Below are 25,277 nucleotides of genomic sequence, written 5' to 3' on the forward strand. Positions count from 1 at the left end.
AAAATACTGAGATGCTTTATTATATAGCTGAATTCTGATGTTTAGCAAAAGATTATTTGTTGTTTGTGTGGATACTTAAAATGTCATTGTAGAATCAGGTCAGAGAGTTGTTTTTAAACACACCTGCAAACACATGCCAAGAAGATGAGGCATTTGTTAAGGTGTATGTGCAGAAATGTTCATGTGTAGCATCTTTGGAAAGTAACTGGCATATCATTCAAATGATAAACAGGCTCTTAGGACATTGAACATGAAAACTTTGCAGATCTTTTATTCAGAAATACTTAATTATCTCCAGTTATAATAGTTTCTCATATTAAATAGTAATGAATCATTGTTTCACTTTTCCAGGAGTAAAAGTAATATGCAGACAGAGTATGTAGGATTCTGACTCAGTTAAACAGTAAAATGGCATAGGAATTTGCACCTGTATGCATGAGAATTATTATGAGAGGTCTGTCATATTCCTTTTATCTGTAATTATAGTGAGAAAGTGCTGAATTAAATAATATTGCTAGAAATTAAGGGACTTAGTATAATACTAAAAAAACTAAAAAATATTTCTTTATATACCTACATTTGCTTAAAGAAGAATATTTCTTCCTTGGTTCTGAAAAACATAAAATCTAGAGGTTTTGAATTTAATGTTTCATTTTCACTATGATGCACAGCTGGCTAACTTGCAAGTACTGAACACTGCTGAGAAGGGAAAAAAAATCTTCATTATATTAAAAAACTTGTCTATGCATTGGTGAAGGACTAATTTCTGGTGGGAAACTGACTGTATTATGAAGTTTTTTGAAATTGTTACTGTGTTTATTACAGACCAAGGTTCAGGATTTTGTGTGACTGGTAAAATAGAAGCAGGCTATATTCAAGTTGGAGAACGACTTCTGGCAATGCCTCCCAATGAAACTTGCACTGCAAAAGGTACAGTCTTCAGAAGCATGTTTACTTTCAGGTCAATACTAGGCTAGAAACAGTTACTGAAATGGTAGCAGACTGTCAAACTGATACTAACTGTCAAACATAAATTGTGAAAGCATAAAACGAATTTCTTTAGATGTGACTGTGTCTGTATAAATATGTCTGTGAAGAGTATGTGAAATCTTGCTGCTTTTTTTTTTTACTGTATCAGATAATCCAAATGTTACAGCCTTGTGGCTTTTGATATGGCTTTATGAAGAGTAAAAGCATTTGAATTCCAGCAATGTCTATAAAGATATTCAGTACAGGAATCATTAGTATTCAGCTTTACTGTGGAGTGTTTCTTCTGTTAGGTGTTAGGAAGTGTGAGGATGTTGAACAACCTTTAGAAATTAATCTTATGAATTGATTGTGAAAAAGCTTGAGAATAAAGTCACTGCTCCTGTTTGATGTTGTAAGATTTGTCACTGATCCTTTCATAGTTTCAAATTTTCAGGATTTAGTTGTCTTGAACAACTAGAAAATAGAAGAATATTGGATTTAAATTTCAATGTATTTGATTTCTGGAAAGAAATAGCTTGACATTAAGTGCTTAGCTGTTTCCTGATTAAGCTTGCTGTCTTTGTACGGCAGAGTTGGTTTTGCTTCATATGCAAATAGAAAGATAAAATTATGATTTTCCTACATTGGCCAGTGAATAAAAAATTGAGTCCTTGAGATATGAATAGGTTTATGTATCTAAGTATTTAGCCTGAATACGGCAATGTGTTGCTTTAGTTGTCTGTCAAACCCAGCTGGTTCAGTGCTAATTTGGGAAGCTCTTCAGTCTATCAACTTACACAGTTCTATGCACATTATTCACATGCACAGGAATGTTACATTAATGTGGATGAATTTGGGTAGCAGACCACTGTAGTCACTCCTCTGTGTGGGGAGTGGAGGAAGTACCATGGAAACAAATGTATTTTGTCTGAGTATCTCCTGCAGCACGATTCTACGGTTTTTCTTTTGTATTGCCTCTCCTATGACTGAAATGCAAATGAAGGTTGGGCATATAAGTTCATTAAGCATTTACTATTTATATTCAGTGTAAAGAAGTCATAATTTAATTTAGCATATAGTATTTACTTAAGGCAATGTGCACATTAGGATTCAAGTTGTTCATTTCAAGAGGCTGAATTTCTTTCATTTTGTGATAGTGACAGATATATCAATAATTATCAGCAGCGCTTAAAAAGTGGTGCTTAACATAATTATAGTTGAATGATGCTTTCTGGCATGTTTTTGGCAAGTGGTTTTGGGAACAAATCTGCAAGTCAAGAGGTACAATCTGCAGCAATATAGAACTAGATCCTATAAATATATGCAGTATTTCTAAAAATCCAGGTTTTTTTCTTTCTTTCTTGGTGCCCATCAGAAACCTCAGGATGTTCAATCAGAGCTAATTAGTCTTGCCCTCACCCATCAGGCAGGTTGTCTTTTAAAGAAATTAAAATACACAAGAACCAGAATTAAATTGCTTGTAAAGGTGCTTTCTAGCAGACACGATGTCGCGAATGGAAGGCTTCAGTTACATTTTTTTATGAAAGAGTGAGCAAACCCACTCAAGGTAAATGAAAGTTGTCACAGTACCATTAAAGTATATGAAAGATGCGGTCTAGGGTGTGCGTATGCCTCAAAGGATGGGTGGGGCAGATATGGAGATATTAGTAGTGCAGCATTTTCAGGATTGCGTCATCTCTGCTGCTGACAAGGGCCAGGTCCCCTCCACTGGCTCGAATAAGGCCATGTTATGGTGCAGGGTGCGGTGAGAGAGAATAGTGAATCCTCACCAACGGGAAGGAAAGGCTTCCTCAGTCTTCTCAGTTAAAAAGCTTTTACTCTCAACCCATTCATACTGAAAATTGATGAGTAATGGTTGATGAAGCACAAATGGCCCAAACAGAGCTGTTTGTTTGTAGCTCAGAACCTAGGTACTTCACTGTGAGGTTCTGTTCTTACTCATTTCCAGGAATCACACTGCACGATGAACCAGTTGATTGGGCTGCAGCAGGAGATCACGTTAGTCTCACTTTGACCGGCATGGATATCATCAAAATCAAGTGAGCAAAGCTGGGTTTCAGTCTAAGTAACGGTTTGTTTTTAATGAAAAGCTGTATAACTATTACACTGGGCTATATTACAGCGGTTTACTTGAAGAATGATGTGGCTACCAGGATATTTAAAACCAAAGTGATGCATATCACCTGGCTTGCACGCACAAACGTTGGAAACATCTGCTGCATGTGCAACGGCAGCCTCAGAAGAATACTGTCAGTTTTCATCCTTTGCCCTAGTGCTGACACCAGTAACCTTCTGAGCCCTTTTCTTTTAGACTACCCCTTGGACATTTTAATTGCCAAATAAATCCAACCTGTGTTGCTAAATAAACCAGAAAATTTTTAAAGAACTTCTCAAATTATCAATCATTCTAACAGGACACATGCAAACAACTGTCATTTTGTACTAATAAGTAAATCTGTACAAGTGGAATTGATGGAACCTGTTATTTAACACATTTAGGTACTTGTAAGATTTATTTTCCTAAATGTTTTGCTAAGGAGTGGTCTAATAGGTGTAGCAAATCTCTTTGTGTCTTCTCCAGTTTGTAGGATTCATGCTAAGCATTAGCCTCAAGTTTTTAAGTGTCAGTTGTTGTTCAGGCCAGATAATTGGATCCACAATTTGTTCACCTTTTTTACATTTCAGTTGGACTTCAGACAGCCAACTTTGAAGCCACTCTTGGAAAATCTCCTTGCAATGATAGTTTTTCAAATCTATCCTCTGATTTAAGGGAAAAAATACAGGTATTCTGTGTTGCCATTTCATAGTGGTGTGGGATTCTCAGTGGTGAAAGGTTGAGGGAAGTCTTGTTGTAGTTGTTGGATGAAGTCTTGAGTCAATTTGTTAGGTTGATGTCTTCATCTTTTGGAGGTGTGTTAGGGGCGTTAAAAAAAGCTATGAATTTTCAAGTCCTCTTAATATTGATGAAATTTTATGTATATGCTTAATCATGCTGTTTTTTCTCTTCTGTCATGTCTTCCTGTGTGGGATTAATTTTCCTTTCATTTCAGATGGCTAAAACTAGCCCCTGTGAAAAAGCTGTGTGTAGGCTACTTACCAACTTGTAACAAGCAGCAGCTTTCTTGTGACTCCAAGTAGAATTTTTTGGAAATGAGTGTTGCTGAAAGCTCAGGTTTTGAATCCTGATCATGATGTCCCCTTATTATCCAGAAAATACTTGAGCCACAGGCAGCAGTACTGCAATTTTGGGCACCCTGCAGTATTTTATGCTGTTGAACGGAAACCCTGAATCTCTGAATGAAAGTCTAATTCTTAAAAATATCTACGCACAGGAAACAATGACATTTTCAGAAACTGATTAGCACTGGAGGTAATTGTTCACTGAAGTAGACAGAGCCCTTCATGCATACACACAAAATAAGGTAGACTTTGTCTAGGAACGCATTTTGTTACAGCTTTCGATACAGTGTTCCTGGAGGTCCACGCACCTACACCCCACCACCACCCTGCTTATATTAAAGTGGTGCTGCTTTTCCTTTGCTTGTCTTAATCACTGCCCTGGAAAAGGATAATTATTTAACACTTCTATGTCAAGAGATATCGCTTAGTTTGATTTTTTTTTTATTGTTTGTTTTTTGTTCTCTCTTCTAGTGTGGGCTGTGTATTTTGTGATCCCAAGGACCCCATTAAAGTTTGCACTCGGTTCAGAGCTCGGGTTCTCATCTTCAATATTGAGGTTCCAATCACTAAAGGTTTTCCTGTAAGTCTCTGTGAAAACTGTGTTCATGGCAGGCTGCTCAGGGCTTTTCCTCTCTAGGTTTGACCTCCTGAATACGAGAGGCAGTCAGAATCCAGAAGTGGTTCTGTCTCTCCAGAGGAAACAGATTCTTCTGTAATTTGAAGTGGATAGAAGGGGCCACTGTGGCTGTTTATGCATATTCTTACTGGCTTTTAATACATAGCTGAGCCATTTCAAAGAATGTGAGTTACACCACAGCTAGGCTTTAGAAGCTTACATCTTGTGGAAATACAGTGATTAACTTAAGTGTAAGATAGCTTTTAAGGTACTTTTTTAAAGAAATAAAATACCAGTTCATGCTACAGAACGGTACTGAGGTGGCAAAAGCAAAACACTAAAAGGTGAAAAATGTATTTATGATGTCAAAAATATGGCCTTTTTGTCATATTGGTTGTGGTCACAAAGTTTAGGAGCTAGGAACAGTTACTGGATCTGAGGCACACACTCCAGTGAGAGAAGTTTTATAAGTATTTCTTTAAAAAAAAATCAGCCTTAAAGCAAGCTGCTGTTTTCAACTATTAACACCTAAGATCACTGATTATTGTAGGATGTTTAATAACTGCAAAAAATATTTTCAGGTGCTTTTACACTATCAAACAGTAAGTGAGCCCGCTACTATTACAAGACTGTTGAGTGTCCTGCACAAAAGTACTGGTGAAGTGACAAAGAAAAAACCTAAGTAAGTGGTATGAATAGTTAATAATTACTCAAGAAATGGGTTGATGTTTAATACACAGTATATCAAACAGGTTCTACTATGAATCAATTGTATGTTATAAGAATATGCTTTTATTGTTTTAGTTGGTTTCATGTTTGGATTTCAATGTGCTTTGCAAACTGAAAAACCTCCTGCCCTCTTCATAACTGCAGGGCACCTGAGAAGTACAGTGATTTAGGCCTAAGGTCACTTGCATAATTGGGAATGAATCCTAGATCAGAAGTGCTTAACTTAAAGGATTTTTTTTCTCTCTCTTTTTTTTTTTTTTAATAGTATTTCTTCTTTTACTGTTAAAGCATGGGATCCTTTTATAATTCTGGAGATGGCTAACTGCCTAAAACACACTTGACTAGACAATGTATTAGTGCAAAAGAAATTTAGGGAATCTTCCCATACAACTACAGTAAGAGGCCTCTAGTTATTTAAAATAAGATTTTAAAAGTAATATAGAAATGCTATTTGAGACATACAACATTTTCAGAATAATCCTTTTCCACAAATTTTATGGCTGAAACTGTTGCAGACTTCTACAAAGTAATGAATGAGCTCTTTAGCTGTGGGGTTGAAACAAGACTTGATTTCCACTTGACATGAAAAAACAGGTGTTAATGGGATAATTAGCTTCAAAACAATTTGTTAAGTGCTATGATGAGTGCCAAGAAGTTTTTGAAGAAAACTTAGATTCCTTATTAAAATGTATACTCCAGGCAAATGAGTTTTCAGTCTCATGACTTGAGTTATAATTGAAATCAAGTTTGATAATTGTACTCTGGGCTTTCTAAAATGATTTTTCCCATTTATTCATTGTTCTTTTCTTCATTTATCTGTGCATACATTTCTAATAGAGTTTTCTGCTTTTTTACCTGCAGGTTCTTGGCTAAAGGTCAGAATGCTCTAATAGAACTACAGACTCAAAGACCTGTTGCTCTAGAGTTGTACAAAGATTTTAAAGAGCTGGGGAGGTTTATGTTACGCTACAGTGGTTCCACTATTGCTGCAGGAGTTGTTACAGAGGTATGGCATTTTTGTAATAGACTTTCTGTACTGCAGAGGAATGATGCTATGGTTAAGACCTTTTTTACATCCTCTAGCCCAAGAGTGAATTTTTTTCTGCTAAAAAAGAGACAGTGCTTCAGCAAGATGTGAGGAAAACTTGTCATGATTCTGTCTCATTTATTAGGAGTAAAAATTACTGTGTTTAGAATTTCCCCTCTTTTTCCTTGAGTTGAAATACATCTGTCTTTTTGATATCTGCCTGTATGAATATTCAGGAAGCAGTTTGTAAATAAGAAGTGTTGGCCATTTTAACTGTGTCTAGGTTGGGCCCAATGTCTTTTTCCGTTAAAATTAAAGACAATGGTACATTTGATTCTTACTGATGCCAAAAAACATTTTCTGATCCTGTGTGAGAGGAAGCAAAGACTGTAGGGCTAAACATAAATGTTTTATCTTCTACTAAAAGCAAAAAAGTGAATGTCCTTCTATCTGCCCCTTTAAAAAATCTTGCACATTAACCAAGTTCTGGTACTGAGAACTTAAGGCTGAGTCATTTAATGTCAAAACTTAGAATTAGAGCATGAGCTTTTCTGGTTTCTCCATGTATGCATAGGAATGATGTGCTAGGTCAGTCAGAGGCCTTATGGATGTATAATGCTCCTAAAAATCTGTCTGATCTTAAATAAGATCCAGAAATAGGATGGATTGAACCCATTTTTTCATTAAATTTAAGTTGAGGTGAGTGGTATTCTATTTAGATCTGCAATGTTTAGAGCTAGATTAATGTTTGTAGAATTGGGACTAAAAAACCTCTTTGATATGTTATTTGGGAATTGCTATTTTAGTACTTTTCTTCTTGTTCTGAGAATTTAAGTGGAAAAGGAATTATTTTTTTCCACAGCTGTATAATGCTGAAAAACATGAGATCATTTTACACTTAGTACTTAATTTTTCACTATAGGGTTTTTTCCGTTTGCTTATATTTTTAGATTAAAGAATGACAGTGGTGACAGAATTTTCACCATCCAAGCAAAACTCAATCAGATAGCCAAACTTCTGTGTAAGAATCCAGTTATTTCAGTTGAAGGAACAAGTGCAATTAACTGGGGAGAAGATGGTGGTGACAAAAGTCAAATTGTGTGAGACATCTGGGGATCCCTTCATCAGTCTCTCCTGCTGCAGAACAAGATGCCAACTGACAAGGAACTGCAAGTGTTGCACTTCTTGATCTCAAGAATCTTATGAGTTTCTCCATGTGGAACTTAGCCCTTAGGGAAGTTGATGGAAAAATTTTAGAAAGCTGAATTAGAGAAAAACATAAATTATCATGAAACAAACTTCTTACTTCCAGACATAAATTGTTTACATATTTTCTTTGATTGCTTTTTTGCTGCACATTAATTCAGTAAACTAACTTTATTGGTCTAAAATATTTTTAGGTTTGAGTTGAATGCATATTCAGGGGGAAAAAACCTATTTACCTTGTTTTCAAGAGAATGACATGTAATATTATCATGGAATTGTTTTCCCTGTCCCAAAATTTATTTAAGAAAAAGAAATTTTCTTTTGCTGTGTAGTGGAAGCTGTGCCAACTTTGGCTAATTTTATTTTTTAAACAGTGAGAATAATAAAATAAATTTGTCTGAGCATTTTTGTCTCCCTAATTTTTTGTTATTTAAACACTCCTAAATTGTGTTAAATCATTCTTTACTTACCATAACTGAGAAGTTTCAGAGTAAACTTATGAGTTAAAATGCGAAACTGGCATCCAATTTGGCTTTCTGAAGAAATAATTTCAGTTTTTCTCATGCTACTCAGTGCAGCCACTGTGCATACACATCTCTTTCATCCAGACTTAGTGCTCTTTTGAACAAAGGCTGACAGTTTAATCTTGTGGTGTTTGCTAAAGCCAAATTGTGCTGACTTACGCCTGTAGCTCCTTCCTGCTTTTCAGTAATGGGGCTGATGAAACCTTCCAGCTGAAAGGAGGGTCCTTCTGCCACCTCCAGCTCAGAACAGACACACTTTACTACAACTTGCAAGTTATGTTGGTAGGAATTTTGAGAGGACCTCAGGTATTTCAGGACCTCTATGTGAGTGCAGAGTGGAGACAATTCACCTTTGCCCAGAGTTAGTAGTGGGAGGCAGAAACTGAAGCACTCCCTCCAGAGCATTGGTCTAGGGGGTTAACTGAAGTAAAGCTGCATCCAGAGTAGTGAAGAACACAAAAATGCTATAGTTGTTATTTAGTTCACAGTCCTGTATGGTCTGTACCTACTCTTCCCACGTGATTTTTTTGGTAGGTGATTTTTTTGTAGGTAATTTTTTGGTACTTAGGTGCTTTAGCCCCAGTTCAGCAGCTGCCTGCACTTGACCACATTGATGAATTGTACTGTTGACTGCAAATGGATATTTGTAGAGTATCAGCAATTCTTTATATGGGAATTACTTTTGTAAAAGCTTATGAATCTGAAATACCTGAAAACTGTTACTGCCAAGTTTATGAATTACCACTATTTGTTATGTCTTTTTATAGACCAAAATTTGCACTTAAATATTTACCAGTTTCAACATGCCACTGTGAATGTTTAGGTGCCTTTGGATTCCAGAGTTTTAATACTGCCAAGCTCCTGCATTGAATCAGTTCCACTTGAGCTTGCCTTCAAAATTTGAAAATGTTTTAGTTGCCCTGAAGTCAGGGGACAGTTACAGTCTTCAGTTCTAAGACTTACATAAATTCCTTACTGTTTATGGACAAGGAAGTGTAATACAGGGTGAACGTCTGATAACTCTTCTCACACCTGTTTGCATTTAAATTTTGAGGCTCACTTTTCTGTGATGACTGAAAAGCTACTGCATGCTTTCCCAGTTTGCAGCTTGGGAGAAGCAGAGGTATTACATAATCCAGTTTCAACGTGACTGCACTACCTTTCAACACAGATTTGAACTTTGCCCAGAGGTGCCACTTGGTTGAAGCATAAATGATCTGTTGTTGTAAAATAGAATCATATCACCTTTCTTCAATCAAAATAGGATTGCATGTTGATCCATGTGAAACTTGATGGCTTGCCAGTTTTCTAGGATGGAAAACCTTCCTAAACTCCTGACTGAGATATTCACAGCCTCCTGGTGAGACCACACTGCTCTCTAGGTGTTTTGTTTTGAATATCTCTGGAGAACAAGGAGGTGGCATGCAATCTTAAAGCAATTTGATAGTCCTCAGCATTGTCTTGGAGAAAATGTCTTTTACACAGCTCTTACTGGGCAGTTTAGGTTCTTGGGAAGTTAATTATTAAAAAATGGAGAAACTAATTATATGTAAAAGGCTTCTCTGTAGTAAGGTGGCTTGCACTGGAATATCTATGGAAGGGAAAGCATGACAGCCAGTGTCTTGCTTTTTTTGGGAGAAAAAACCTAATGAATTTCTGACAACATATAAGAGTGTACCAGGTAGGATTGTGCTTCTCAACTGTTTGAATTGAGAGGTCACTCAGCTGTTTGTATTGTTTGATGTTTGCTGATATTGGTGGAAAAGAGTTTCTTAGTGCTTAAAATCTTTTGGTTTGATAGGTGCATTGGTTTTGGGAATACAAGGAAAAGTATTGATAGAACAGTGAACATGAGCTGCAGACATGCTGGTCTTAAGTGTCTTTTGTCTGCTGACACCTGGAAGCAGGTTCCTGGCCAGTTGTTTGAGTGTTGAATTATTTTGTTTAGTTGTTGCAAAATGTCTTCAAACTGTAACTTCAAAAACTGACGCAGGTAGAAATTCCCCTGCCAAACCATTCTTTTTCTCTCTTTTTTTCAGTCCTTCATTTCCTACAGATGAGAAAAGCTGGTTTCCAGCAACTGTGCTGTTCTTCCCTCCTTGCTTCAACTCCTAGAAAAGAACCAAGTGTCACAGTAATACTAATTTCTTCCCCTTTGCTCTTTCCTACTGTTGTTGCCAGGGTTTGTTCCCACTTGTAAACAAGTGGTGCAAGGAGGACGGAGAGATGGAGGGGGAGGAGTTCGGACTCACTGTGCAAATACATACAGACATACTAATCTTAAATTGATGCCTCGTTGAAAAAAATCACAGGTGAAGCAAGCAGCCAACAATGGCTCACTCAAAGGCTCTCTTAGTACTGGAAAACTTCATAGGTGGCAAATTTGTTCCTTGTTCCTCTTACATAGACTCCTATAATCCGTCCACCGGAGATGTCTATTGCAGGGTTCCAGACAGTGGCAAAGAAGAGGTGAGTACTATCCACATGGACAACAAAGTGAAAAATGTTAAATGCATGTAACAATAACCTTTTGAGTGAGAGAGACTGGAGGTGAGAGAACAGAAAAATGATGACTTCAATGCTTAAACAAGTAAATTCTTGATTATATTGTAGTATTGCGTAGTCCACTGCTGCAGCAGCAAATGCTGTCATTTTTTTACATTTTGCTATTAGAAAATTATGGTCTGGATTCTCAGCTGGTGTGAATCAACAAAGGTTCAGTAACTTGCATGGAGCTCCTTCAGCTCACATGGTGGGAAATGCCTTGTGCATAAGTTCACAATAACACCCAGACAGACTGTAAATATAAACAACCTGTGAGAACAGTGTTTATTGATCTCTTCTGTAAATAAATTTAGAGGCACCATATGCAACTGTGTTCTCCCTTAGTGTCTTGGTGATTTGCAGTTTTCATTTTAAATGGTTTTTGGCTTGCTGTCTCTTCTCTGAAAATAGTAAAAAGCTTTCAGACCTCTCTGGTTTTGATATTAGCAGTTGCATGTTCAGTGCCTGTGATGAGTGTGTTTCCTTATACCCAGTCCTCTGCATCCATAGGGTTTCCTGGTCTTGTGCTCTCTACAGGGGGGAATGTTTCCCGGAACATTGTACGTATTCAAGTGTGGATGGGCAGTGATGTTCATCAGGGGAGCTGCAGTTTCATTGATGCTGCTTTATAGGGGACCTACAAGTCTGTGTCCAAAATAGTGTTTCAGACTTACTGCAGAGGAAATTGACTGGACAAGCTTGGATAGCACAGAGGGCTTGTCCACTATATTGTCAAATATGGACAGCATTTTGAAAATGTTTTTTAAAACAGACTACTGCAGTGTTTAGCTGTTCCCTTTGCTTGCATTTCAGCCTTATTGACAGCCTCTCTCAGCAGAAACCTTTGCACTGTAATTTCAACTGGGTAAATATTTGTTAGATGCTGGTGACCAAGGGTTAAAGAATAACAGGTTGGGTTTGTTGGAATATATCTGTGTAAGTTCATTCCATTCCTAATTATGCCTGAAAAGCTTGCTCTTTGATGTGCAGGTGCAAATCTTCCTGTCCATTCATTTGCAAAATCATTAAAACCAGAGAGATCCGAGAATGCCAGAGGCTGCTGGTCTCTCTTGAGATACAGTTCAGGCATCCTGAGAGCAATGCTTTTCTCTTTCAGCTTTCTGAGTCAATTTTTGTGTGTAGCAATGAGAACCCAGTTTAAAGACCTGTAAATTTGGTGAGTGCTTTAGTCCTGCCTTTAGATAACTGTACAAGAAGGTTGTGCTCTGCAGAGCTGGCATCCACTGGGGACTGATGGAATATGCTGAAGAAAATGCAATCACATACTACTTGAGGTTATCTAGAGATACCAAGTAAGCATCTAGACCAGAGTTCAGCAAAGGACTCAGGGTGCTGGTTTCTGGCAAGGCTCAGTGTCCAGTTGCATATTATCTTGTTACATTTTTCTGGGAAGTCAGGTGAAACAAGGGGAGACAGTGAGTTTGTTGCTGACCCTGGAGTTTTAACACCAGCTCAGCTGCTGTGGCCATTTTAGCCAGTTTCTGCCAAAACCACTGAATGTATGTTTTTCTAGAGATTAGTTTGCTCCCCAGCTAGATATCTTAAATTCTACATAGCAGTACCACAGCAAGACTAGCAGGTGCCCTGTATATCCAAAAGACAGGCTGATGAGGACTAATTAGTGCTGGCAAATATCTACTTTAAAAACACTTCTCTTTAAAGAACCTGGCTCCTGCACATCATCCCTTGCAAAAGCAAACATTTTGTCCTGAGGGCAGTTCAGCATGGGGTATTTTGATAGGAACCTTTTATGATGGGTCTGAATTGTGCGTTGTTTCTGTGTGTCTGTCTCATGCAGAAGAGGAAAGCAGAAGGAAGTGTTTCAGACACAGGAGTTCATAGTTGAATTCTTATGCATGTTTTCTTTGTGGCTTTGCTTTCCTTGCTGGTTTTTGCTAGTCAAACTAAGTAACTGTTTAACCTTTGTATGCTTAGTTCTTCTCTACAAATCTCTCTCCTTTTTTCCTCTTATATTTTCTTAGATGAATCTACTGCCACTTAATTCCTTCCTTTGGTAGTTTTCTCTTCTGCTGTTTGTGAAAAGGCAATATTTTTGTCCTTCTTCCAAACCCACTGAAGGGTTAAAAATGCAGACAGTATTGACTATCTCCTCTCCTGGCAGCGCCTGGTGGAAAAGGCCACAGAGGAGAGGACAGATGAGCAGCACAGGATGGGAGGGTGGAAGAAAAAGTTAATTAGTGAAGGTGCTGTGGTCTCACGGAGGGTGAGCATTTTCAGGCTAGCACGGCATCTGCACTGGACTCATTCAGGAAGCTGCAGTTCCCCTTTCCCGGGCCTAGTTTGGTCCTGCTTCAGCTATTCAGTGGCTGACAGCCTGCTGCTATGGGCACTTGAGCAGGAGGTTGTTGAACTACAGTTGAAAGAAAAGAGTCTAGGTTTCTGAGCTTGGCCAGTGATCCATGTGACCCTCTGCACGTTGGTTTATTTCCCACCTTGCCCCCTGTACTGGTGGTGTTCTGGCTTTCAAACTCTGGGTGTTATTTTTACAGGGCCCATAAATTCTGGTGTGTGTGGGAGGGGGAAGGAGAAGGGGTTGATAGATTTTATTTTTTTGCTTGCTTGAACTCTTCTGCCCTCATTAGTGAAAAGTCTTTGGAGTAGCTGTAAATTATTTTGTGATGGTTTTTATAAGACCTGTGACAATCTGAAGGAACAAACTGAAAACTCCGTTTTGTGGAATTGGTGGAAAGGAGCCTTCAGTGACTTCATGGGAACTAGCAATATGGCAATATTCAGAGAGGTCATAATGTTCTGATCAATATTACATCAGCATCCTCCTAGTTATTGATTTTGGCAGATTTCCAAAACTGAAGAAATTGTATGAGCAAAATTTTAGCAACTCAGCTAAGACAGCTTTGACTAAACCACCACTTTGATGCATATATTAGATATTGGGAGTATGGCATAAGTGTTACACGGGAAACAAAAGCTGGGAAATAGGGCAGTTAATTAAAATATGGAAGGATATTGATGACCATCTTTAGTTAGTGTGAGATTGGTAAACATGAAGAAGGAACTGCTTATAAATCAACAGATGAATGATGCAGGTAACTTCCATTTAAGAGTCCAGAGGAAATGATTGATGGGACAGAAAGCCTTCTGCTGAATTTTAATCCTTTGAAGATGAGTCTGCTTCAGAGAAGTGCTGGTAATCTGCCACTGTTCAGAAATGTCAGGCTGAAGGACCGTGCAGCAGTCATGTACATCTCAAGCAAAATACTGATAGGAGTGGTGTGTATCTGTATAAATGCACATAATGATTCTTATCTGTAGGCTTTGTTAGGTGTCTGGTAAGAGAACTGACTAAACTCCCAGAGTTGAAAAAGGAACTTTTTTTTTCTGTGAGGGCATTAATGACTTTCTAGCTGTGATCAGGTAAGATAAAATTTTCCTCTGAGTGACCATTCCCTAAATATATTCTTAGTCCTTGCTTGAACCAAATGGTAGAAATCAAGAGGGCGCAGAGCATCCAGCCCCTTACTTTCATCGTTGCCTGCTGTAGCTGAAATCTTGTGTTGCAGGGGTTGTGCATGTTTAGACTGAAGCTGCATTTGCTCTGGGGAGATTCTTGCTCTTTCCTCCATGAGAAAAAAGATTCTTTTTGTTTTGGCCAGTGGCACCTGCTGGTGACAGTTGACCATTCCAGCATTTCTTCCAGGTCTGGAGGGTGGCCCACAATTTGCTGTAATTTGGAGAAAAACAAGAATTCCAGTGGAAGTTTCTTTTCTAGATATTCTGTTTCAGTAACACGAGTTATGGGGTAGTGACTTGATAACAATGGAGAAACTCTAAGGAATTGTCATCTGCACAGACATGTGGCCTGGATTATTAGTCTCTGAAATATGAATTTATCTGCTGAGTGTTTAATATTTTCTTAAGCCTCTTATTAGCATTCACCATCCCTCTTTTGCTTTTTTAGGTGGAAGCTGCTGTCAAAGCTGCTAAAGATGCCTTCCCAATTTGGTCCTCAAAAAGTCCATTGGAAAGATCTCAGATCCTGAACAAATTGGCAGACCTGATTGAACATGACCTGGAAGAGTTTGCACAAGCAGAATCAAAGGATCAGGGTAAGAACTGGAACTGTTGATTTCAAATAAGTGTGCTTTGCTGAATATTGAAATGGAGGGTTTGGATGAATTTTTTTTTTATGGTATGAACTGTTGGGGCAAATTGGAGTAGATGTGCATGAACCTTGAGGTTTTGGATTTGGGATTTCTGGGTGATTCTTGCTTTTCGGAATTACCGACTTTAACTTCAGTTATCAGGTATTTGGAATTACTCGAGGGGAGTGTTGTCATTGACTACGTTTGTACTGTGCTGGTGATTACTCGGGCACAGGACAAAAGACATTTCCCAAAAGACATACAAATCAACTTTGAGAGCAGACTATAAAGCAGTGCTTCTGTCCATGATGACAGTAGCATGTTTGGTTTTGTTTCAGGAAAAACGATTACGTTTGCCAGAACAGTGGACATCCCTCGGGCTGTGCACAACTTCCGATTCTTCGCCTCTTCCATCCTTCATCACGTCACAGAGTGCAGTGAAATGCCAGCCATGGGCTGTGTGCACTACACCTCGAGGGCACCTGTGGGAGTTGGTATGATGATCCTCATGTGCTGAAAAGCTTGGCAGAATGTCTGCCTCCGTAGGGGCTCATCAAAGAGTTTTTTGAAAGCATTTATTATCTCTGAGTCATGTGTTAAACGTGGGCTTGTCTGCTAAAGCATCAGCAACTCCGTGTAAAATCAGTTATGTGATTTCATGACAAAAAAAAGAAACAAAGACTGCATACCTAAAAAGCTTCATCTACTGCTCTCACCTTCACAGTTTCTCTTGAGTTTTGTCCGTGTGTGTCTGTGGGTGAGCATTACAGCTGTGGGCCAGTGCAGTGTGCAGAGCACTGAGCTCCTGCTCCAGCAGGGAGACTGGGATCCCCCTCTCCTTTGGGAAAGCTGTAGTAGTTGGTGACCCGAGTGCACATGGGTGAAGAAACCACTCCAGCTGGGGAATTGCTGAACTCAGCCACTAGATGCTGCTGCTGCTTCAGAAAATAGAGTGATTGTCCTGAGCTGACAAGTAACAGTGTTGTAATGATTTCATTATTAGGTTATGTTATACATATAGTACAAATAACATGAAATATTTGTGAGTTCTCCACATTTACACTTGAAATACTTAAAAGGTAAAATTGGCTAACTTAGAGACCTTGTTAAAACTTTTCTTGAGCAGTGGAGAACATGACTTTTTCTGGTAAAATTATTCTCATAAGGAAAAGTCCTTCACTCAGTCTGCTCCATCAAACAGAAAGAAAGCCTGTGGCTTTTATAAGGAGTCACATGTGACAATTGCAGATTTTTTTCATAATTTTCTATTAATGTGTAAAGTGAAAATGTTCCTAAAGGCAATTACTGAAAATAATTCTGGTCATTCAGCAATTCATGGGAACAACAGTTTATATAGTGATAAATGTTGGCATTCATAAATTAGACTAAAATTTCTCTGGAAAATGTGTACTGTATGTTATACAGAGTTTGTTTAATATTAAAATTGAAAAATAAAAAACAGCTTTAAAGAACAAGAGAAAGCAGGAATATGATCTGAGCTGGCACATTCAGCCTGGAGAAGAGAAGAGAAAGCTCTTGGGAGACCTGCAAGAAAGCTTAAAAGAGAGGGACTTTTTACAAGGACGTGTAGTTATAGGGCAAGGGGTAATGGCTTCAAACTGAATGAATGTAGGTTTAGATGTTAGGAAGAAATTCTTTATTGTGAGGCTGATGAGGCCCTAGTACAGGATGCCTGAAGAAATGGACAATGGCCCAACTCTGGCAGTGTTCAAGGCCAGGTTGGATGCAGCTTTGAGCAACATGGCTTAGTGGAAGATGTCCCTGGGGGGTTGGAACCAGATGATCTTTAAGGACCCTCTCAACCCAAACCATTCTATAATTACTTTCACTTGCTCTTTGCTAACACAAAGTATTACCACAGACAAGTTACTGCAAATTATTGTTACGGCTAACCTTGCATTAATGTTCCTGTAAAACACTAAAAACCTTCTTGACAATATAAGATTAATATAAGCAGCAAAACTTATTCAGAGAGTTCAGCTGATCACTTTTAGAATCATTTGCACAGGTCTTTTAAGAAATTATCTCCCTGTCAGAAATGATGCAAATTTATTGTACATATTGTCTGGAAATAAAAGCCATGGCCAAATTCCTTCATAGATCTGAATTGGTATGTATAATTCTTGAGGTCAGAGAAATGAGTTTTGTATCCCAGCAGACTGACCTCCTGTCTTTGTGGTTTCGTTTTGTAGCTGGTTTAATCAGTCCTTGGAATTTGCCACTGTATTTATTGACTTGGAAAATAGCTCCTGCCATTGCATGTGGAAATACTGTGGTTGCCAAGCCAAGTGAGATGACATCTGTCACAGCCTGGATGATGTGCAAACTCTTGGAGAAAGCAGGTAAGTCCTGTAGCATGCTAAGGAACAGGAATAGAACAGAAGTGCTTGTCTGTGCACCAGGTTTTTTTAGTTGCAGAAATCAGAAGGTATTTAAAGGCTCTGGGAAAGAGCTGCTGTAGCTGAATGTTGCACTAGAGAACAAAAGGCTTTGTCCTCATACTATCCTGTCTCCCCAGTCCAGCTGTTGCTCATTTTTTTCCACTATCTTCTGATGAAAATTTTGCCCCTCCTGCACTCAATTTACAGATGTCCTAAGTCTGTGGTGTAAGCAAAGGAGCCATGAGAGAATAAAGGAGTGAGAATCAGCTCTTGGTGAACTCTTTACTTATTAGTGTCACTCTGTCACAGCTGTATTTGGTGCACTATTAATTAAAACTACGAGAACAATTGCTTGTTCCCTGAATGACTGTACACTGCATCTCTGGTGATCCACGTCAGACAAGCTGGATTAGTGGTTCTGCTTTTATCATTTAATCCATGACCCACAGAGCTGTCTGACATTGTGCATTTCAGCTACTACTGAAGCTAAGGGTTAGTGTTTTTGTACCCTCGAGCGTACAATGACCGTGTGCCTTTGTTCCCATCAGGGGTGCCTCCTGGGGTGGTGAATGTCGTGTTTGGGACAGGGGCCAGGGCAGGAGAGGCCCTGGTGTGCCACCCCGACGTGCCCCTGATCTCCTTCACGGGCAGCACGCGGACGGCGCAGCGGATCACGGAGAGAAGCGCTCCGCACTGCAAGCGGCTCTCGCTGGAGCTGGGAGGCAAAAACCCCGCCATCATCTTCGACGATGCCGACTTGAGCCAGTGCATCCCCACCACCGTCAGGTCCAGCTTTGCCAACCAGGTGCCTCCCGCCCCTGTAACACATAAATCCCGTTGGCAGCAGGAGGGGTGCTTGTCTGGAGGGTTTGTGTGCATGCTACACCTGCCTTTGGATCTGAATCTCAAATTGTCAAGGTCTATTTGAAGATCGTGTTGGGAGAAAATCCTAACTAGAAAAATATGAAAAGGGTTTCATTATTCCACAAGGAAGGACACAGAGTAATAAAAGGCTCTTCTTTGTGCTCTCCATCAGAAGATAACAAGGTGCTATTACCTCTCAAAGTACATACATTTCTTATCTCTCAGGGAAGCAGCTGCTTTAAGTTCCACTGCATAAGAAAGCGGGAAGCTTGTTCATTTGTTAGAATTAAATTAGGGGACTTCCCCCAAAATTCTACGAGCATTATTCTTCCCTCATCACCACCCTCAGGAGAGAACACCAAAGGCAGGAAATTATCTGAACAAATGTTAGAAAAATAGCTTGGTATCAGAGAGAGATTATCAGGAAATGGAGAGGGATCATTCAGAGTTGGAAATCATGTTTTCTATAAAAAATGTTGGAGAAGAAAACATGTAATTTATAAAATAAAATTTACATATGGTAGTGATTGTATGATACTGATACAGTCTTGCCTTTTCCTTCTTTTTTTTTAATCTGGAAAAAAATCCCATTTTGCAGTGCTGGTTAATGTAGTTTGCACTCCCGAGGTTGCAGGGATACAAGTGAACTGGGTTGTAATTCCTAATACCTGTCAATAGTGCAATGTAATATGAACCAATATTGTTGATTTCTAGTTTGTTTCTTTCTTTTTGATAGGGTGAGATCTGTCTCTGCACCTCCAGGATCTTTGTTCAGAGGGGAATATACAGTGAGTTTTTGAAGAGGTTTGTGGCAGAGGCCAAGAAGTGGAAGACTGGGAATCCCTCAGATCCTACAATCGATGTGGGAGCACTAATAAGTAAAGAGCATCTAGAAAAGGTGATGCTACATGGAGTTTATGTGATTTCATCTCATCTTTTAGAGCGCTAAAAGGTAGTTTCAGGACTATGTGGGAAAGGATCTTGGCAACTCCAAGATCAGCTCTGAGGGATGATAACTCAAAGCCATTATAAAGTATCTTTTTAATGAGGTTTCTGTTGCCTGTGGCTTGGGATCATGTGATTACTCTGAAAAAAATCAAACTCCCTGGGGAAAATAATTTAAAATGGCAAAAGAATATTTCCTCCTGTTTGAATGGGATAATTACGATGTCTTCTAAGTCCTGAATTTAATCTCACAAATTGTAGAGTTCAACAACATTTTCTTGGATTTTAATAGTGCATTTGCTAATAAGTTAGTTAACAAGGTAAAAATTTTATTTTTATATCACTCTGGCAAATTCTGGCTTGTACAGAACAGTTTCCTAGAACTGTTTGCAGTAATTTGTTATGGTCTGTGTGTGGAGAGCAGCTGAGATGGTGCACAGTTAGACACAGTCTGCTTTAGTGGCTATATGAAATGAAAGGTGTCAGAGTTCAGGGAGAGAAGATACTTATATCCCAGAACTCTCTGACGCAAGAAGCAGACCAAAAAACCACAGGGAGAGAGCCAGACCTTTGATATGCTTCCCTGATGCCTCATAAGGTTCTCCAGGTTCTCTTGTTCTGAAGTAGAGTGGTAGCAACACCCACTTCCTGAGGTCCTTAGTCTGTAGCACCACAGAGAACTTCCAAGTTTTACCTACCAAGGTGCTTAAAAGAAGAAAAAGATAAGAAAGTCCTGTGGTATCTCTGTGGCCTTTCTGTAAGGAGGGAAACCAGGCAATGATTGCAGCAGATCAACAGTACATCCTGTGTGTTCAAGGTGCAAGCTTATGGTAGCAGCAGCCACGGAAACATCTTTAATCATTTATTGATGAGATTTTCTATAGCATTCATGGCTTCATCATCCTAGTGGCATGTAAGCATTCAAAAGCCTTGCCTTGAGGCAGGAAAATACTACTGATTCCTTGGAGTAAATGAGTGAATGATGGCATGAGATATATGGCAAACTGCTCATGGGAGAAGGGAGGGAGGCTCTGGAACCACTTGTATTTTCACCAAGGGTCCTACCATTTTGAGAATACTTAGTGGGAAGGGCCAGCAGTGTTGTCTTCTAGGCTAGTAAGTGTTAGGAAAGAGAAAACAATTGCTTTTTTCAGCAAGAAAAACACAGCTTTGCATACAAGGAAGCATAACAACAAAATTGAGGGAATGCTGCCCTCTATTGTAAGAGGGCAGCATGTTCCAGCTGGAGTTGTTCAAGGGCTCCTGCTGATATGTAAACCTTGGGATTTGGTGTCCTTTAGCAATGATGTTTTTCTGCTGCTTCCCCAGGTAAGGACCTATGTGAAGAAAGCCCAGGCTGAAGGAGCCAGAGTCCTCTGTGGAGAGGGAGTAGATCCTTTGGCCCTCCCACCTGGCAACCAGAAAGGCTATTTCATGTTGCCCACAGTTATTGCTGAAGTCAAAGATGAATCTTGTTGCATGCAAGAAGAGATCTTTGGTCCTGTGACGTGTGTGGTAGCATTTGATACAGAAGAGGAGGTGATCAGAAGAGCCAACGGTGTGAAGTACGGCTTGGCAGCCACGGTGTGGTCTGGCAACGTGGGGCGCGTTCACAGGGTGGCACACAGGCTGCAGTCTGGACTGGTGTGGACCAACTGCTGGCTTGTGAGAGACCTGAACTTGCCATTTGGTGGGATGAAAGCCTCAGGCATAGGCAGGGAGGGAGCAAAGGATTCCTACGAGTTCTTCACTGAGGTCAAAACCATCACAATAAAGCACTGACCTATGTCAATGGAAGTATTTTAGAGTGAAATAAATGACAGCAATTTGAGTTGCCAAAAATGGCTCCTTGGAATACATGCTGCTATTGTGGCCATTCCTTTCTTGAGCTTCGGTCAAGTAATATCAATGACAGCTGAAAATGATCATCCCAAATGCTGTTAAAGTCAGTTTTTCACGTTGGATGAGAAGGCCAGTGTGGATTCCACAATCAACCCATCCCAAGCCAGATGACTGGTCTGTCTTACAGATCCTAAATATTTTTTATATTTTTGATATTCCTGTCTCAAAAATCTGTCCCTTTAAGGCAAATTGGAGAAAGAGTATATGACAGTTTCTCTGGTTTGTGAATTACCTTGAGGGACAAAGTAGCAAGCATGTGGTGAGACTGATATTGTAAAGGGGAATCAGCTCATTTTCACTCTAAACATTGGGGTCCATACATCTAGCCATATTGCATTTCACTGATATCAGACAAGGATTGATACTACACTACACTGAAAGCCTGAGGAACCATCTTCAACATACTAAATGGTTTTAAACTGTGGGGTCATGACATTCTCTTTATATTCATGGAGACAATAAATGTTTTAATTATAACCTTCTTTATGGTAGGGAGCTGAATCATCCTGATACCTGTTCTCTGACTGTTTTGAAATTAAAGCCTTTTGTCACTTCAAGACCTCAGTGTTGGTGGCTTTTACATCCCTGCACAAAAATATTTGGCTGCATCACACACAGTGTAACTCTTCATTAATAAGACTTAGAATTTACTCCTGAGAGAAAGAACTGTTGGAAATGTTTACCACCAAAATATAAAACCAATTCCAACTCTTCCTCATTTGTTTGCAGAGATTTTTAAATCAGGTATACCAGAAACTTGTTTGCTTTCAACAAAAAGAGAGACTTGGATACATCTCCATATCTCTGGATGCCACCTGGTTGCAGGGCAGCCCTAGCAGCCAGGTTGGAACTCTGGGCATTTGACAGATTTGGTACAAGAACCCCCAGCTGAAGGCATGTTAAGGAAATATGTAAAAATTATAGGCTTGTTGAATTGATGTATTCTGAAGAAGCATAAACATTTTATTTTGAAAATGTCTAGGTCTATTCAAGACCATGTGGTGGCAGCAGAACACCTGCTTTGGTGTTTTTAATTCCCAGTCACTCAGCTGGGAGGGGAATAAACATCTATATCAGTGAATGTTTCATTCTGCCAATTTCTTTTCTATTTACACATCCTGTTTGGAAGAGCACAAGAACCAAAAGCTGTGGAACAGTTCATTAGTTGGGGGGTGACGGGGGCATGTGCAGAGCAGACATTTTCAGCAACAGCAGATGGGATATTGCACCATTAGTAGAAATGGATTAATACCTTCCCCCATCTGGATCTGGTCTAGGATCAGGTTTAATGAGATGAATTTGCTTTCAGGGGTTGATTTTATCTTTGCATTAAATGTGATGGGAGATTTCCAGAGGTATTTCACATGCTGCAGACAAAGGTCTGTGTGTCATCTACGTGATTCTGGCCCAGGACATCAGAGGTGGAGTAATCGGTGGGGTGGGGCCAGAGCTCTGCAGGGCCCCTAGGTGTGGGGTATGGAGGTGGTGGCCCTCTGTCGAACATGGCCATGAAGAGTTCTCAGAGGTGAACTTCTGGGAGGCCCCATTCCATCACCCCTGTGTCCAGCACCTCAGAGAGGTAAAGGAAGTCTGCTGGTGCTAATGATGCTGCTGACTTTTGGGCAGGAGGGAGAGACCATGTGAAGATACAAAATATTGTCCCTTTCTGCGTTTTCCATCTCTAATGGGTGGACTCCTTCCTTCTATGGTTAATGTGCAGTTCAAGTACCTTGGCCATTCTGCTATTTCTTGCCCTTTTGGATTACTATACATTTGCACAGGTACAGATGTGAGGGTGTTACCCAGTGGGGACCTTTCCTGCCGGCAGTAATGGGTAATTGTTGCCTTTCCCATGCCTACCTCCAGCCTCAGGTCCTAGCCCCAAAGGGAGCTGCTGGTGCTTGTGGCAGTGAAGCAGGTGCCGTGGCACAGGTTACCTGCTTGTACCAGGAGCTCTCTGTGGGTATATATTTTCCTATATACCAAGAGGTATGAGCTTTCCCATGTTTTTTATTCAGACAGACTTCCAGTGTAGCAACATGTATGGATAACTCTCATCTTACAGATGAAGCAGTCCAAGGACCTCTTCCTACAGCTGATGAAGGTGTCTATTACAGCTGCTTTGTTTCTGAGTTTTCTGCTCTCACTCTAAGTGGACAGCGAAGAGGATATCCTGGAGAATGAGGCAGGCTGATCCAAGTTTTGAGGCTGATGGCTCTTGCAGAGCTCTTCAGGCTACGCGTTCAGGAATTTTCCAACACGGCAGTAAAGCTTTTTTTTTTAACTGTCCTGGCTTGAGCATGAAATCATGTGCCCATTGTGAGGATTTGTTTAATTACTGTTATGTAAATCTCGAAGAGTTGCTCAATCTGTTAATTCTTACTGATAGAGTGAGTACAGTTCAGTTTAACACTAAAAGATTATCTCACTGGTGTGAGATGATTATTTTACATGGGGAGGTATTAATATATTTGCCATCCTTTACAGCTCTTGATTAGCATAGGATTATTTCTGTTCTATTTCAGATCTTTTCTCAGCCTATTTATGTCTGTACCCAGTTATTGTATAATGCCTGAAAGCAGCTTTGCTTAGGGAGACTCTGCATGTAGTTTGGAGAGGGGACACATCAGCTGTAATGTCTATATTCAAATCAAGTTATGTCCGTGTTCCCACAGTGTTTGTAACTTAGGCAAAGAAAGACATTTGTAAAACTCTCAGAGATGAAAACAGACTTGACTTTTGGGTCAGAGAAAGTTTCATGTGTAACTTAAATGTGCAGAACAAGAATGTAAACCAGTCTAGTAAGCTAGACTAGTTTTAAAACCCAAGCTTTGAATTTCTGAACTTCAGAAAGCTATACCTTAAGATTCAACTTCACAGGTAGAGTCAGATACTTAAGACTTTCCTCTTATGAACAACAACAAATAATGGAAAAGGGGGAAGGGGAAAGACAGTGGGATTGTGAGGGAACAGTGAAGAGTTTCTTTCCAGGCTTGTCTTCAGGGCTTAGGTTTAAGTTTTTGCTCAGACCTGAAGCTTGAGCTCCACACCTGTCTCAGCTCTAGAAAGAATACTGGCTGAAGTGTCCAAGTACTTGTCCTCAAACTTCTTATTAAATTAGAGGATTTTCTGTGTCGTGAGAGAGTGAAAAATGAAAATGGAATGAAATTTTCATAGTCTTAGAGTAAGACTAGGGTCTCACTTTCCACCCTAGATGGTAATTAAATATTCTATAGAAAGCTAAATATAATGAATAAAGGAAACCAACAACAGTTGCAGGAAATTCTGGGACATTTTCTTCATTGAATTCTGTTCCCCTCCTTTCCAAGCATTTGTTTTTGCACTTGGAGGGTGATGTTTGTACTTAAGGGACAACAATGCACAAGGGTTTTTTTCTAGAATATATCAAACCTCTGTTGGTAACAGTTGTAATTTAGGTGAAGATTGGGGTATAATGAGAAAAAGAGGGAAGCCCTGCAATATTAAACAGAATGCATCTTAATGCAGCTGAAGGCTGGTTATGCAGCCAGAAACTATGTGTATGGTGCTGTCTCCTGAAAAGGAGCAGTTGAAATGGATTTGGAGATTATGAGGGAAAGTGCAATCAGTGTGAGAATATCAGTTCAGCCAAAGCAGCCCAACAGTGTAGAACTCAGACTGAGCTCTGCCACATCATTGTAATTAACAGGAGAGCCAGCATGATGCTGGAGAGAATAAGCAGAACTGTGCTAAATCTGCGAATAATCTTTACCTTTGTATATAATATTACTGTCATGTTGTGCATCTATTTCTGTTCTCTTTAACAGAGAGATTTGGAGGGAGGAAAATGACTCCAAATTCTGAAAAGAAGTTCTTCTAATGTGGGACTTGGGTGATGTGTTACAAAACCTTTTGGCTTCACAAACACCTGTTTTACCAAGACAACTGGGTTGTGTGTGTGTGTGTGTGTGTGTATGTGTGTTCATATGCAAGGAAGAAATTGCAGGGGCCAGTGATGAGTCTAGAGGGGCAGATGCACACTCCTGGGCTTCTATGTTGAAGAGCAAGTTTTGTCTAGTAAAACACAGGAGGTGGTGGAGCACACCTGACTGGTGTGTTCTCTGGCGGGTGATGAGTTAACCATGTCACAGCCTGCCTTGTGGCATTTCTCTCTGGCGCCAGGTGTCCTTAATAGCATCCTAGAAAATGCTGATGCTCTCACAG

The 25,277-nt window shown here is 39.6% G+C and overlaps 2 protein-coding genes across 3 annotated transcripts in view; both read left to right on the top strand.

Annotated features, from left to right (window-relative positions):
* HBS1L (HBS1 like translational GTPase) overlaps window positions 1–8,152 on the top strand; it is a 59,114-nt gene extending 50,962 nt beyond the window's left edge. Inside the window, exons 13-18 of the mRNA XM_030944406.1 lie at window positions 826–930; window positions 2,939–3,029; window positions 4,642–4,750; window positions 5,368–5,468; window positions 6,377–6,521; window positions 7,493–8,152. Coding sequence (XP_030800266.1) covers window positions 826–930; window positions 2,939–3,029; window positions 4,642–4,750; window positions 5,368–5,468; window positions 6,377–6,521; window positions 7,493–7,504 — 563 coding nt within the window. The 3' untranslated portion in view covers window positions 7,505–8,152. The remainder of the gene's footprint in view (window positions 1–825; window positions 931–2,938; window positions 3,030–4,641; window positions 4,751–5,367; window positions 5,469–6,376; window positions 6,522–7,492) is intronic.
* A 2,359-nt stretch (window positions 8,153–10,511) lies between these two features.
* On the top strand, window positions 10,512–21,546 carry ALDH8A1 (aldehyde dehydrogenase 8 family member A1). 2 transcript variants are annotated; one of them, XM_030945187.1, is made up of 7 exons: window positions 10,512–10,741; window positions 14,778–14,925; window positions 15,300–15,455; window positions 17,175–17,324; window positions 17,912–18,168; window positions 18,964–19,125; window positions 20,502–21,546. In XM_030945187.1, exons 1-7 carry the CDS (start codon window positions 10,604–10,606, stop codon window positions 20,952–20,954), a joined length of 1,464 nt encoding a protein of 487 aa, XP_030801047.1. In that variant the 5' UTR covers window positions 10,512–10,603; the 3' UTR covers window positions 20,955–21,546. The 2 variants fall into 2 exon arrangements, with proteins under 2 accessions (XP_030801047.1, XP_030801048.1); XM_030945188.1 differs by lacking the exon at window positions 17,175–17,324.
* The last annotated feature ends 3,731 nt before the right edge of the window (window positions 21,547–25,277 follow it).

This window comes from Camarhynchus parvulus, chromosome 3, assembly GCF_901933205.1.
Source record: "Camarhynchus parvulus chromosome 3, STF_HiC, whole genome shotgun sequence".
NCBI classification, from domain to species: Eukaryota; Metazoa; Chordata; class Aves; order Passeriformes; family Thraupidae; genus Camarhynchus; species Camarhynchus parvulus.

Excerpts from the sequence above, each read along its gene's own strand:
- ALDH8A1 (XM_030945187.1), top strand. The coding sequence starts at position 10,604 with ATGGCTCACTCAAAGGCTCTCTTAGTACTGGAAAACTTCATAGGTGGC. Across the intron at positions 17,325-17,911 it reads CAAACTCTTGGAGAAAGCAG|GGGTGCCTCCTGGGGTGGTG; the intron begins GTAAGTCCTGTA and ends TGTTCCCATCAG. Across the intron at positions 18,169-18,963 it reads GGTCCAGCTTTGCCAACCAG|GGTGAGATCTGTCTCTGCAC; the intron begins GTGCCTCCCGCC and ends TCTTTTTGATAG.